The sequence below is a fragment of the Cavia porcellus genome, unplaced genomic scaffold (assembly GCF_034190915.1).
Source record: "Cavia porcellus strain 051 isolate PalLab524CR breed Dunkin Hartley unplaced genomic scaffold, mCavPor4.1 scaffold_18, whole genome shotgun sequence".
In the NCBI taxonomy this organism is placed as follows: Eukaryota; Metazoa; Chordata; class Mammalia; order Rodentia; family Caviidae; genus Cavia; species Cavia porcellus.
This window is the reverse complement of record NW_026947501.1, coordinates 37,047,403-37,062,139: the sequence shown is the minus strand read 5'-3', so window position 1 is coordinate 37,062,139 and position 14,737 is coordinate 37,047,403. Positions and strand designations below refer to the sequence as shown.

Here is a 14,737-nt window from a genome sequence, read left to right as displayed (position 1 = left end):
GACTGTCATGTATACTAATCTTTAAACACAGAAAAAGCAGGAACAAATTTGTATTTGAGACTGTTTCTAGCACAGTGACTTCCACAAAGTTGTCAAACATTATTTATAGTCTCCTTGTTTAAATATAAATATCATGACTTGTATGTCCACATTTTATTTATTTATTTATTATTATTATTATAAGTTTTTTTTTGAGCCAGGGTCTCACTACACAGTTCAGGATGGCCTTTAACTCACTGTGTAGCTCAAGCTAGCTAGCTTGATTCTCCTGCCTCAGCTTCCTGAGTGCTGGGATTACAGGTGTGTGCCACAACGCCCAGCTTGTGTCCATGTTTTAAAAACAGATGTGTTGCTCTGTAATTACCTTGAAATTCTTCTGGTAGGATTTATACTGAAAGGCACGCTTCTGAAGATCATCTATAACATACTGCAGTTCATTCAATGTGACCTTGATTTTGTCTTGGTCAGCATTAATATCCAGAATCTGTGGATCCTGTAACATTAAGAGAGCTTTTGGTTAGGCATTCCTACCTTTTCATGAAGATCAGTTAAACTGAATTAATTCATAAACATTTTGAGAATGGATATTTTTCTAATTTTCTTTTGTCTCTGATTTTGAAAATATGTTAAGATAGTTCCTTTTCTTGAATTTTAAGTGAATGCATATGCACTGTAAAAAGCAGAGCTGAATAAAAAGATGACATGGGGATAGCACTGCTTTTAAATAATGTCTAATCTATTCTCTCTTTCATTCCCTGCACTTTTATTCTGTACACATCTTTCACCAATATGAGTTCAGGTAAGGAGAGGTCAATATAACAGGAAAGAGAAGATGGTATGATGTAAGGAAGATAGAGGGATGGAAGCCTTTTGAATTCTGAGAGGAAGTCTAAGGATCGTAAGGAAAAATAAATTCAGTTCTTCCTTCTATACTGTGTCCTCTTAGAACATGCTTCTACTGCTAGGTGTGTGCAATTTTTTATTTACACATTAAAGCAAATAATCAGCTCTGTAGCAGTCATTAGCAGACTGTCCTTCACTTCAGTGCAATTCTGACAACATCTGCATGGGGATAGTGATGTTGAGGGCTCAGTCCCAAGACTTCCTCCCATTTTGGATGCCAAATGTAAGATCCAGACTGTTTACTTGTGCCTCTGACTGACTGGCTACATACTAGGTTTCTATGGTCCCTTCCTAAGTTCAATTACCTTTCTATAGTGACTCCCAGAATTTAGGTAAATGCTCGCATTTATCAGCTTATTATAAAGCACATAACAATGAACGAAGAGATGTATAGGGTGTTGTTGAAGGGAGAGGTCACAGAGCTTCCATGCCCTCCCTAGGCTATTGCCCTTGGGGAACTTCCATGTGCTCTGCAAACCTTGTGCTTTTGTGGACATAACATTGCACAAACAATGAAAGCAAGGATAACTGTGTTCAGATATGATCTGGTCCGATCTAATGCTGGCAGACGGAATGGGAGCCCAGCAAGGCCTGCCTGGGTTCTTCTTGATCTCGGTGTAGCATTCCTTCCTCCCACGCATGGAGAAGGAACCCTCCTGCAATGGGGGTCTTGGCCAAGTCCAAGGTAGACATGAAGGACAAGATTAGAGTGCATTTTTAGTTTCTATTTTCCACCTTGGGGAAGAGAAATGCAGTTTCTATGGCCAGTCTTGTAAATAAAGAAGGGCAAGAGAAGGTTGGATACAGACTTTGATTTTTGACTGCTTCAGAGTCTAAAGCATCTCAACATTGCACACACGACTGCTTTTTTCCTTTATTGTACTACAGTTGTTTCAAAGCTGCTTTGGGAGCCAAGGTAAAAACGACAGGTACTTTAATTATTTGGGTCATTAGGAAATAACTATGCTGAGAGAACTACGAAGCTAGAAACTGTAGACGTATCTATCTTTATCTATCTATCTATCTATCTATCTATCTATCTATCTATCTATCTATCTATCTCATGGTATCACCATAAGGAGAAAGAGAGAGAATGAAGAATATAAATGTCAAAGCAAATGTCTTCTGGATGAATTTGGGGTCAAAACTCCATTGGGCTGGGAATAGAATAATAGTTCAGGTGCAACGTAAAAGCACATAATTGTGTTACGGAAAAGGTGAGAATGCTAAAGAACTTGGACAGCTATTGTAACTATCAGTGCTTGGGGATGCCGGTTATTCAATCTCCTGTTCTGTACAGCCCTGCATCCTAAATGTCAAAGTGCTTGAGATTAGATCAGGCTAACGTAAGTGTCCAGGCAGAAAGTGTTGGTTGACATTTGAGTGCCTTGTGGTTGTGCTTTGTTGGAGGTCATTGTGCTCTCATGTGACATGGGTCCGATAGTGGGGACTCTTGAGAGAAATGGTGATCCAGAAGAATCCAAGGCCAAGTTAAGAAAGTCACAGATTATATGAGACCAAGATATGGCAGAATAATGGACTGTTGCCAACACTCGTGGAACCTAAAGAAGCAGGAAGGACCCTTAGCTATCAGCTGACTGGGAGAACCAGGCCCAGCCTGGCATTGAGACAAGGCCCAGCCCAGTAATGAGAAATGGAAGTGCCTAGGGTCCAGCAGGCAGTACAGGGTCAGGACAGCCTTCTCTTCCACCTACTGTAAGAAAACAGAAGGGGCAGAGGTAGCAGGAGTTAGTGGCCAGGATGAAGAAGAGATTAGATTCTAAATGGAATTAGAATCTGTCAAAAGCAGCCAAGTTAGAATGAAACAACATTTCAAAATGAAATAATTGATCACTTGTTGGGTTTCTTTCCAACTTTTCTCCAGCAATATGAGTGGGAGTCTTGACAGTAAGAGATCATTCATAGAAACAATGAAGTTATAGTTCTTTTCCCACAAGTGATAAGAAATGCTCGCAAGCCTTCCACAGAAGAAGCATTTGCTAGAAACACCCATGTCACTGTTTTTATGTATGTGCATTATGCTATTTAAAGTACATGATTACACACAAAGCACGCTCTGGCATTTTGCTTTCTCCAATTATTTCCCTAATGCACCAAGGATAATTGCTCATGTTTTTAAATTGTCTGCCGTGTGTAGAATTTGGCCTAATGGTTAACAGCAGACTGTTAGAAGCACACTGCTTAAGCTTAAATCCTGATTACACTATTTATTATCTGTTTGACCCTGGGCAATTCTCTTAACCTCCCCGTGTCTTGATTTCTTTCTTTGTAAAATGTCAATAATAAAACCTTATAAGCATTTTGAGTAAATCCATTAAATCATTAAACACATATAAGATGCTTCCAGAAGCATTATATTCACCAAAAACTTTACACAATCCCTATGTCCATCCACCATGGAACAAATAATGAAAACGTGACATATGATGAAATACTATTAGCAACAAATATGGGTAAAACGGCACCCACACACATCTCCATGGGCAAACATCAGGAATATATCAAAATAAAATACAGCTGTGTGATTTTTGTTGACTGAAGCTCAAAAGCAGGCAAAACTAATTTATGATATTAAAATTCAGGGTAGTAGGAAAGAATTAACAATTAGTAGAGGACACCGAAGATGTCAGTAATACTACGGCTATTGTCATGCGCAGAGTACCTGGGTGTGTTCACCTTCTGCTAATTCATTGAGGTACACAGTTGTTACAGTTGTGTACACTTCTGTTTATGAGAAAATACAAAGACGCAGGTATTTCAGTACAATAGCAGAAACAAGGTCAGATCCTTAGAATGGTGCTAGACAAACAGTAAATACCCCCTACCAGCTTTAAGAGTTTCCAGGTGGAAGCATTTAAATGTATGTTGCAATTTTTAATGTCTATGTTGCATTCCCTTGAAAGGATGTACTTTAATGTATTTTATTAGTCTTCTGTTGACATTGAATTTTTTTGCCAGTTTGAAACATTTTAGTATAAATTCATGATTTAGCCAATGTCAAATAAAATAAGGAATCCTTTCACAATCATACATTCAGGTACACTTGAGAATTTCCTAGGGCTGAGGATGTCACTCAGTGGTACAACTGCCTACCATGTGTGAGAACCTTGGTTCAATGCCTAAAACAATGGAGGAAAAGAGTCACCTAGATACTTCCTCTGGATCTTTTCCATCATAAAATTGGTGCAAATTAATCAAATAGTCTCCAGTACCATTTATCAATTTACATAATGCCTCTTTCTAAAGTGATGTTTCTTCATATGAGAAGCAAACTTTAAAATTGTGACAACAGTTACAAAATGTTCTAGCAAGTAGTAAAAAACATGCATTTCAAAACAATAAAAGCTATGAGGAATAGAACTCAATACTACATGGAGGCTTTGCTTGCGTTGGTCTGGAATTTAATTAGCAAGTAAAAAGAGATCCAGAACTCCTTTAATTATAAAGAGCAGCTCAAAAAATTTGACTAGTTAGAACAATAATTTAAAAAGTTAATTCAGTTAAAATAAGGTATATTTCCCAAAAGGTTTGAAGGGTAGATGTTAAATGTTCTTGCCACAAAAAAAAAGAAGTATGTGAGATAAATTATAGGTAATTATCCCAGGGCAGTTCACCTACATATATCAAAGCATCATATCATAAACTATAAACATACACAATTCTTATTGGTCCATTATATCTTAACTTTTAAAATTCATATTTAAAATTTGCATGGGTTATTAGCTTCTAGCTCCGGTAGGTTACCTGCACTTGCAGCTTTATTTCATTCACTTCATTGTTTAGCTCTTCAAGATCTCTGCCCAAATGCTGACAAAACTGCTTAATGCTTGTTTCTCTGTCGCCCACTGACTTATCAATGGCATTTCGAACAGCAGTAATAGATGGTTTCATAGTGGCAAAAACGGCAAAGTCTTCGGGAGGCGTGGGCACCTGGTACTGGTCGATAAGCTTGTACATTTGAACCACTATGTTCCCTTCTTCCTCGAGGCTTTCAATCTAAACAGAAACATCGGTTGCTCATTAAATATAGAAGAGTCCTAGCCTACCCTTTTCGATTTTGACTCATAAGAGACAGCTGCTGTGCAATGTAAACATTAAGAGTCAGAACATGAGGAGCGCATTTAAGGATGCAATCCAAGCGGCTAACGTGGGCTGGATCATAAGCACAGGGTCTTCAGGAATTGGAGCTGAGCACAGTCAGCAAGCAGCGCTATTTCTCTGTCTCACTCCCTCTCCATTGCTCTCTATCAGCATTAATAAATGCCAACAGTTTCCAGACAGTAATGTGCTGTGAGGATGCTGGGCTGAGATACCTGAGCTTCCAGGCATGCGGGCTGAGCACCAAGTGTCTCAGAACAGCTTCTTATTTATGCATGGCTATGTTCCAGGGTGCCTAGGATTATAAACCAGATCTATGGTTGTTTATAAATCACGATGTCCAAATGACTACTAAACCTCTTAACTTCACCTCAGGGGACAGTGTATTTCTTGTCTTTCCTACTTTTCTGGCACTGGATTTCCCTGCTTTGGGGATGAGGAAATCTCATACCTCCAATTCTACGTAGAGTTATAGAGGGAGCTGCCAGCTTCATACTGCTTGGCCTGGTGTCCTCGGCACAAGCTGAACCAAGCAGCATCACACTGAGTCCTACAGAACCTCAGTCAGTTTGACCTCCCTCTTGAACACCGTAAGGGTTTAGACTGCAGCTGAAGCCAGAACCCATTTGCTTTTGTGAGGAAGCAGAAATCAGGCCCCTAACATGAGAAGATCATGGTGGAGAGGCTTTGAGAAAAATACTTTTCAACCCGTAACTTGCCCGGCACTGTCCTGGAAAACTTGTTGAAAGAGTTTGCAGAGCTTGCCCCCAGTGTTTCTCAGAAGGTCTAGGGTCCACCTAAGAAAGTGCATTCTAACAAGTTCCATGTTCTGCTGATGCTGCTGGTTTGGAGGCCACCTTTTGAAAACCACTGTTCTAGAGATGAGAGAAAAGAAGCGACCCTTCTGGTTTCTCTAGGGGACTCCAAATCCATAGCTCCTGTCCTTTTCAAAGGACTGGCTTTATTCTTATTTTTTGGACCCAACCAAACTTAGAATCGAGTTTCCCATTTTCCTAAGCCAGCCCTGACTTTTACTTACTTTCACCAATGTTCCTGACATCTCTCTGCACAGGATGGGTTCCTTTTCCTATATTTCTTTGTATGTTGGCTGAGCATAAACCCAGGTTTCCCTGGGAGTGTCCTGTTTTACATTTCTTGATTTGGGTTAATAATTAGTAATGTCTCTTTTTCTCTCAAAACAAATGCTCTGATCAGACAATGAATTATGCAATCTACCCACCTCATACTGGTATGATACCACTATCAATCATTCGCCATAGAAACAATCTGAAGTCATCTCAGACTCTTTTCTTCCCATCCAGCTGCCCAGTAACATCGCTACAATCTATACCTTCTCTTTTGTCCTTGAAAATAGTGCTTTGGCTTTTTAAAGCAAATACCCTTTCTCCATGACATATATCAACAGTCAAATCCTGCTTTTGTTATCTTGCCTTGTGTATTTGTATGGCTTCTCATCTCCTGGGTATTACTACATGTTTGATGTATTTTAGGACACAGTCACTCATGGCATCTTTTACAAAGCCTGCAGTGACCCATAGGCAAGTATGACCACAAACTCATTCCCTACTACAGTGTCTTATACCTCTACTCATTGTGCAATAATTGCTTTCGTTCTAGACTGAGCCTCTTGAAAGCAGGCTCGCTGGAAGTTGTAATTCTTGCACCCTGCTATACGGATAATCACTAAACATGCTGACTGAACAGATAAGATTCTAGAAAAATCTCAGTGTGCAGAACATAGCCCTACAGGGAGCTGCTTCCTCAGCCTGCCACCCAGAAAGCAAGGGCAACTCCCTGAGATGGGACACAGTCTAGTTTTTCTGCATGACAGTGATTTCTCTGGAATCCTACAGTGAAGCAGTTTACAAACCTTCTATAGCCATTGATTATATGTGATCTGACCTTCTTGATAGTTTACAGAACTAAAATGGGGGTCTGAACCCATTTATTAAACATTTAGAATCCATCGTGGAAAAGAGAGAGTCTTTCTCTCGGTGGTTGGCCAGGTGGTAACCTGTCACTGGGAAGCTGCCCTGGTGGCCCTGTTTGCCACTGCAGGATGGGAACTCAGCAGTGCCTCTCTGCAGAGGGAGGGAAGTGATGCCCACTCTCAGAGAGACGTGGAAAGGAGAGACCAAGAGACAGGCCACCTGCGATTCCCAGTCCTGTCCTGCCCTGCTCTGCTCAGTTTCTTCTTCACTGGGGACAGGGGTTCCCTTGAGACACTTTGAATCCTTAAATGGGGACTGATATTGGCCCAAGATAGCTGTTGTGGATTTTGGACATTTATCAAAAAAAGCTTGATGAATACAAATAGTGATAAATGCTTAGTATATTCAGATTCTTGGGGTGACGTATAGATAAATATAAGGAAATTCACAATTATTGCCCTTTTAGGAAGGTGCTGTTCTTGAAATGACAAGATGGTTAGTTTTGTAGGCATGTAAAATAGCTCTTAATATTAATTTTATCAATGATGTATAACAAGGGTCCAATTGTTAATGACTTAGTTCATTTGGTTTATATTTTAATTTATAACATTTAAATTTTCAAATATTTAGGAAAAAAATTTATCTTTATTTCAGTGCCAAACCGATATAAACAAAAGTTTATGAAAAAAATAAACAAAAAACAAAACAGGACTACAGAGCAGAGCCTGCAGAAAGGAAACCAAATTTCTAGAAACAAAGAAGACACAGGAATGAGTGGTGTGTGTGTGTGTGTGTGTGTGTGTGTGCATGAGAAAGGGAGAGAGACACAAAGAGACAGACAGACACAGAGAGAGAGAGACCGATATCTTAGTTTACATCACTCAGCTCCCCATATCTACTTTTTAAACCCATTAAGCTAGTTTGGGTTGAGTTTCTTTAATTCTTACAGAAAGTTTCCTATTATGGAGATGCAGGTCAAGGATTAAGACTTTCCTTGTGACTACTACCTGGATTAACATTCTATTACTATTACTAAAAATTAGAATTGCGATAAGCTATGGGTACAAATACTAGCTTTGCAGTCAAAGAGGCCCAAATTTAAATTCTAGCTTCACCATATACAAATGCTGTATTCTCAGGCAACTTATAACCTATTTTAGTTCCAGTTCTCTTCATTGTTATAAAAGGATAAAGATTATTCAGACTTCTCAAGATTTTATAAGGATTAAACATGCAATGTATATAAAATTTGCCACACTGCCTGTTATAATGTCATAGTTTAGTAAATATTAGCTGACATTAATGCTATAATATAGGGCATCCACTTACTTCAAAAGTGATATTTTGACAGTCATTTCTTGACCTTTAGAGGCTCGCTTTTTCTTATTAAATGTCTTCCTTTCCTACCATGAAGTCTGGAGTACCAAATTATATGAGACAGTCAACTCACCCGTTCCTGAATTTCATCAAGAAATACTAAGCTATTAACATATTCTATAGTAGTAGTGGGAATAAACTCAAGCTTATACTCTGCATCTTGTGCCTCAGAGATAATTGCATCCACTTTTTTCTTGCTTAACTGAGGAAGCATAATATTTAACACCTAAGAAAGAAAAAGAAAATGGAAATTGTTAAGATTCATGCCTTAGATGTCACCCAAAGCCTCATGTGCATAACTGTGGGGCTTCTGGAGACTATTGGACCACTGACTTGTTTGGGAGGTGAAGCCTGCTTGGGGGAGACGGGTTGCTGGGGATGTGACCTGCAAGGGTGAATCGCTGGCCAGGCTCCCTTCTCTGTTTCCTGACCACCGTGATGTGAGCAGCTTTTCTCTGCCCGGGCCTTACTCCATGCCAATAACATACAAGGACTGAAACTTTGAAACATGAGCCAAAATCAGCTTCTTCTCCTATCTACGTTGTGGGTATAGGCTGTCTGTCCCATCCATAAGGAAAGTGACTAAGCCTCGAGGAATCAGATACGTGACTATTTTATTATTTTATTACCTATTGCAAACAAGTCCTAGTTAGATATTTGTTAAATGAGCTGGTTTTGGAAGCAATAGTGCATATGAAAGGGATTTTTTTTCTCATTAAACCACTACTCATCAAATGAACAAACAGGTCTGATTTTGAAGCTCATCGTACAACAAATTAGCTTGCACAGTTTACTACACAGTTTGCTTTAATGCTCTGATATCTTGCAAATATGGTTCCTGAAAGTTTCTTTGTTCTACATAGCAGACACACTGTGCTGTCCTCCTGAGCATCAATGCTATTCCCTTCAGGTTGGGTGGAGGCATGTGGTTTGGGGATCATTGATTTCTCCTTCAAATTTGAGCATGGCCTCCTTTGGCCAAAGTGATCCAGTGAGAAAGAAGTCTGGGACTTTTGTTTACTCAGAATAGCACCTCTCTCCTTCTGTCTATTTGTACACAAACAAGGAGGTGAAACTTTCAATATCTGAGGAATGTTTGCCTTAGGGTAAAGATAATCCATGGGATCTCAGAAAACAGAAGGAAAGAATTCAAGTCTTTCTAACATCACGGGGCCATCAGATGATACCTCCTTGATGTTCATCAATCTCTGGGCTTTTTAGATGCATAAGCTTGTAAATTTCTGATGGTTTAAACTATTTTGAGTTTAGTTTTCTCCGTCTTGATATATAGCAGTGCTAAAAAATGTTGATAATGAATTTGCTCCAATTATATGTATTTTTCTCTTTTTTTAACATATGAAGATTCAAAGCTTTAGACGAAAGCTCAATGTCATACAGCTAATTACTGACAGACACCCAATTACTGACAAGCGCTCAGATCCTCAAATCTTTTATATAATGTTCTGTCTTCTGTCATCTATACCAGGAGTCAAACAAAGGTTTTCTACAAGAATCAGACAGTAAATATTTCAGATTCTTAAGCCACACAGTCTTTTATAACTACTCATTTCTAATCATGGAGTGGGAAAGCAGCCATAGATGATAGGTAATCAAATTGTAAATGCAAAACAAGAAGCTGACTGTATCAGTCCTTGAGTTCTCTAATCTCTGCTCTATACCGCTATCTCTCTACTGGCCTCTGAAAACATATAGATACATGCTGGCTCCAAAGGAAATGACTGTGCAGGTTATGTAAATGATTCTAGAACGTGAGGGACAGTTCCCAATTAGGAAATGGTCCATTAAACCTGATCTCCACATCCTAAAATCAACAGTCATTCCACTAAGACCCGAGACTGATGCAGTGATATTTCTCCTTGGGAAATACTGAAGTACTCAGCAAAGGAAACACAAGGTGGGGTAAGAATCTGGTTTTGGGTTTGCAGTCACTTTCACACCTCATTTAAAAGCCGATTATGTTTGCGACAGAAAAAATATGGACTTTTTTATAAATGAAAACTGAACAGCAGTATCATGCTAATTTCAATATTTGCAATGTAAAAAAATCAGCATAATTTTATTTCTTCAGTAGAAAATAATGAAATCATTGTAAAGACTATAACTAAAACTTCTCTTTGTTCACAGTTACCTCCAAGCATCGCAAAGGTGATGGAATTAGTTTTTCTTTTAGTTGTTTAGTGTCAATCAACAGCAAGCCGACGTTTCTGGTGGGTCTCAGAGCCACGGCATCTTTGTGCTGTTTGTGATATTTTTCTAGTTGTTCACTAAAGTATTTCACATCTACATGAAATATTAAATAAATTATCAAACATATTGCATTTTAAAGGATCATTTTAAAATATATTAAAAATCATGGCATGAATAAATTTACACATGTATTTGTTAGGTTTTTGGGTTAGTTGAGAGACAAAGACAGGGGTGAGGAAATGCTTTATTGCTGGTGCGGGAGGGCTGCAGGAGATTGCAAGGACCCTCAAAGGAGACAAAGCTGGGGGCCTGCTTTTATGGGATTGGGATAGTGGTGGAGACTACCTGAGTGTTGGGAGGGGAACGGGAGGACCTTTGATGCGTGCATGAAAGGGAGACAAAGTTTCTTGTTTTGGCACCAGAGAACGAGCCCGGGAGTTAGTGTAGGAGAGACAGGCTGTTGTTGTAGGGGTCAGTGCCATGATGGACTGGCGCATGTAGAACCTGGCACAGAGTCCCGTTCAAAGGGACTCTATCAGTATGTATAATGTTACTTTCCATACACTGGACCTCTAACATATTAATTCAGAATGCTTTATAATGTTTTATTCTTATAATAAAACACCATATTTCACAATAGAAATACGTTTTCTGGCTTTCAGGAGGAGACGACAGATGAAACTAACATCTTCTGGCATAACTTTTTCCTTGGACTTTATTGTTTTTCATAGATATATGTTTTAACAAATTGAAGGTTTGTGATAACATTGAGTTGATTAAATCTATTTGTTCCATTTTTCCAGTAGCTTGGATAATTACTAACATTTTTTAGCAATAAAATATTTTAAAATTGAATTAAATACATTGCTTCTTAGACATGGACTGTGGTACACATGATCTCTACCATAGACCATAAGCATAACTTTTATATGCACTAGGAAGTGACAATCTGTGTGGGACTTCGATATTCACTTTACTGCAGTAGTTTGGAATAGAATACAACATCTCTGAGATATGACTGCAGTATTACACTAGAGGATCTGGTCTGGAATGGATTAGATTCTAGACTTAGGTTGGTCTGAAGTTGGCCTTAATCTAAGAGTTCTCCTACATGGTATGTGAACATAAAGCATTTTGAGGATATTTGTAATAAAATTTTGAAACATAAAAGCTCAAATATAGGTAAGTTATTTCCATTCCTCTTTCCAACACCTACCAACACCTTTCTCTGGCAGTCCTGCACCTTACCTCAGTAAAGGAATTTGTCAATTTGCATCTGGCATTTGCTGCAGCTGTATTATAATGATCTTCTGCCTCTGTTTCTTACCCGACCCCTCTACCATGAACTCAGAGCCAGTGAGAGTCTAATTGCCTTTGAATATATTTTTATCATACCACAGCCAAACAACTCTTTCTAACACAGATGCAACCCCAAACTCTGATGCTTGTCTTTCAAACTCTTTCATCCTGTGAGTCTTAAAAAATAGTCTGTTTCAGAATTTTAAAACTTAAGAGGCATAAAAAACCAAATATAATGCCTGCTCCAAAACAAAATTGTGGGTTGAACTTCCTGGAGGTAGGCTTTACTTGGAGAATTTTAGTCATGGAACAAGTTTAACAATTACATAGCAATTCCTTAAACAATTAATAAATTCTTTGGAGGGGATGTGGTACTGTTATTCTGTTTCTGTAGGAACATTTGAGATGAATATTGAAATATTTAACTTAAAGAAGGATGACTGATTTAAAATACTTCAGCATTATAAAAAAAAAAAAAGGGTTAGCGTCATGCATGGGCCACCACTGGACTGGAACAGACAGACGCCAGCCTCTTATCGTGAGTCACTGCCATTTGCAGAGCCAGGTCAGAGAGAACAAAGCCTCACCAGCAAGCAAGTCCAGTCTGGAAACCAGCACCATGTGCGGGCCACCACCAGACTGGAACAGAGAGACCCTAACCCCTTCTGGCGAGGGCTGGCAAATAAGTACCAAACTCCTCTTCACCTCCTCTTGTAAGCCACTGGCTTATCTGGGGAAAAACAGGCTGTGAATGATACCTCTGGAGGTGAAACGCAATTGGATGCCTGTGGTGCTTTGGTGGTCCACTAACACTGCAGGTCTAGGGCCAGTGGTCTGATCATGGGTTCAGAGAATAGTGGTACTCAGTGTGACATCAAGGAGGGATCTTCTTTTGAGAGTTGCAGCCATTGTTGATTCCCTATGGTCTTGTTTTGGAAGTCCTATAATATTTCTATTGTTTCGTTGGGTTGGGTTTTATTCTCTTTTGTTTTGTTTGATTATGTCAAATCCGCAGGAGCAGCTATTTCATAGATAGCATGATATATTATGGTAGCAATTTTGGATTTACTATTGTCTTGTTTTGAAGTCCTTTATTACATTCATTGTCTTGTTTTTATTGTTTCTATTCTATTCTGTTCTGTTTGATTTTCACTATGTCCAAAGTTATCTGCAGCAGTGAAGGCATCAAAAGGCATTTTGGTAACTATTGTTGATTTTGTAATGTTTTGAAGTCCTGTATATTTTACACTGGTTTGTTTTGATTGGTTTTATTCTGTTTTGTTCTCTTTAAAATAAAAAAAAAGGTTGACAGAAATTTATAGGATATTTATAGAAAAATTAGTGCTGGTTCATAAGGCAAAAGTTCTAAATGGTAATTTTCACATACAAAAAATAAAACTAAAATACAAGTTCATAATATGAAAACTATGAAAGATTTGCATGCTATTTTTGAATATTAATGACAAGTTTTATATACTTAATTTTCATAATTATTTGAGAACTTCCTTGTCTGAAGTTTCATTTGGATAGTGTAATTATTTTTTCTTCTGTCAAAGATAATTTTTCTAATAAAATGATTTTCCCTTAGATCTAATTTCATGACTAAGAGTTATTGATTCACACACACCAGGTCTCAGTGTGGTCCCAAGAAAAAAGACTAACTTGAACTCCTAAGACAGAAAAAGTTACATAAATGTTATTTAATGGAATTGGTAGAGGTAAATACATATTCCTTTCAACTTCTTACCATATACAGAATAGTGCTAGCCCTAACACAACTTCATAATAAAAAAATAAATCATTAGGGACAATTGCTTTCTATAATTTCCCCTAAACAAAACAATAGTAGTGAATAAAAGATAAAGTAAGTATTTCTATGGAAAGTATCCTAGAAATGAATGTGGCTTTTGTTGAGGGTTTTTTTTTTCCACTTCCATTTCTGTTACCAAATACCACCAAATTGAAATGCAGGGTTAAAATTTTGGTATCCCTATAAAAAATAACTAGCAAGAACAAATAGAGAACTTACCAGGTTCCTGAAGTTTCAGAGCTTGCAAATCTAGACTTTCATTTTCCTTAAAGAATATCTGGAACTTTTCAAATGTAGTTGCATACAAGCGGGCAGAATCAAATGCTGCATGAATGGTTTCCTAAGTGCCACAAACAAACAAGTTTTACTAAAGCAAAATTCAACTTGGTATAGCTACACCCACACACTCTACATAGTTTCTCTAACAGAATGTTTTGACTTGGGGTATTCTGATAAGGAAAGATACCACCTTTGATATCAAGGAGCAATTAATAGATTAAAAAACACAAACATTTAAAAATCCACCTACAAATCTGAATTTTAAGGAATCATTCTTAATGATTACAAACATACTTGCAATTTTTTCTGCTTCATAGTGAACCCATATGTCACTAGTAAACATTTGACCAAGTGACAATTGTTTGTTTTCTAAAACAGTAAGTCTAATTTGCAGTAAGATTACTGCAAATTTTATGTCTTAGTTGAAATGTTTTTGGGCAAAGGCAAGATTGTTCAGTGTGCCAAAAAAATCACATGCTGATCTTGCTGTCAAATTCTCCTTTATATTTGCTCTAATAAGAACCATCTTTTAAAATTTGACTTGAATTCTCTTTTCCTACAAAGTCTTTCCCCAAGACAATTATATCCCTGCTTATTTTAGTCCTTTATTACCTGTGTCAGTATATGTTATCACATGTTCAGTGCCTATGAAAGGTATACATAGAGGTCCAACTATATCCAAAATATGATTTAAAACTTTTTTGTTTTGAGATCATTTATGATTTACGGGAATGTTGCTGAAATAGTACAGAGAATTCCATGTATCTGTTTCCAAAATTCCCTAAATTTT

General features: G+C 37.9%; 1 protein-coding gene across 1 annotated transcript in view; it reads right to left on the bottom strand.

Moving 5' to 3' along the window:
• The window catches only part of Dnah6 (dynein axonemal heavy chain 6), a 221,096-nt gene that overhangs the window by 159,449 nt on the left and 46,910 nt on the right, over positions 1-14,737 (bottom strand). Inside the window, exons 12-16 of the mRNA XM_023564757.2 lie at positions 13,888-14,008; positions 10,501-10,652; positions 8,425-8,577; positions 4,669-4,920; positions 365-493 (exon numbers count right to left, since the gene is read on the bottom strand). Of these exons, the coding sequence (XP_023420525.1) occupies positions 365-493; positions 4,669-4,920; positions 8,425-8,577; positions 10,501-10,652; positions 13,888-14,008 (807 nt within the window). The remainder of the gene's footprint in view (positions 1-364; positions 494-4,668; positions 4,921-8,424; positions 8,578-10,500; positions 10,653-13,887; positions 14,009-14,737) is intronic.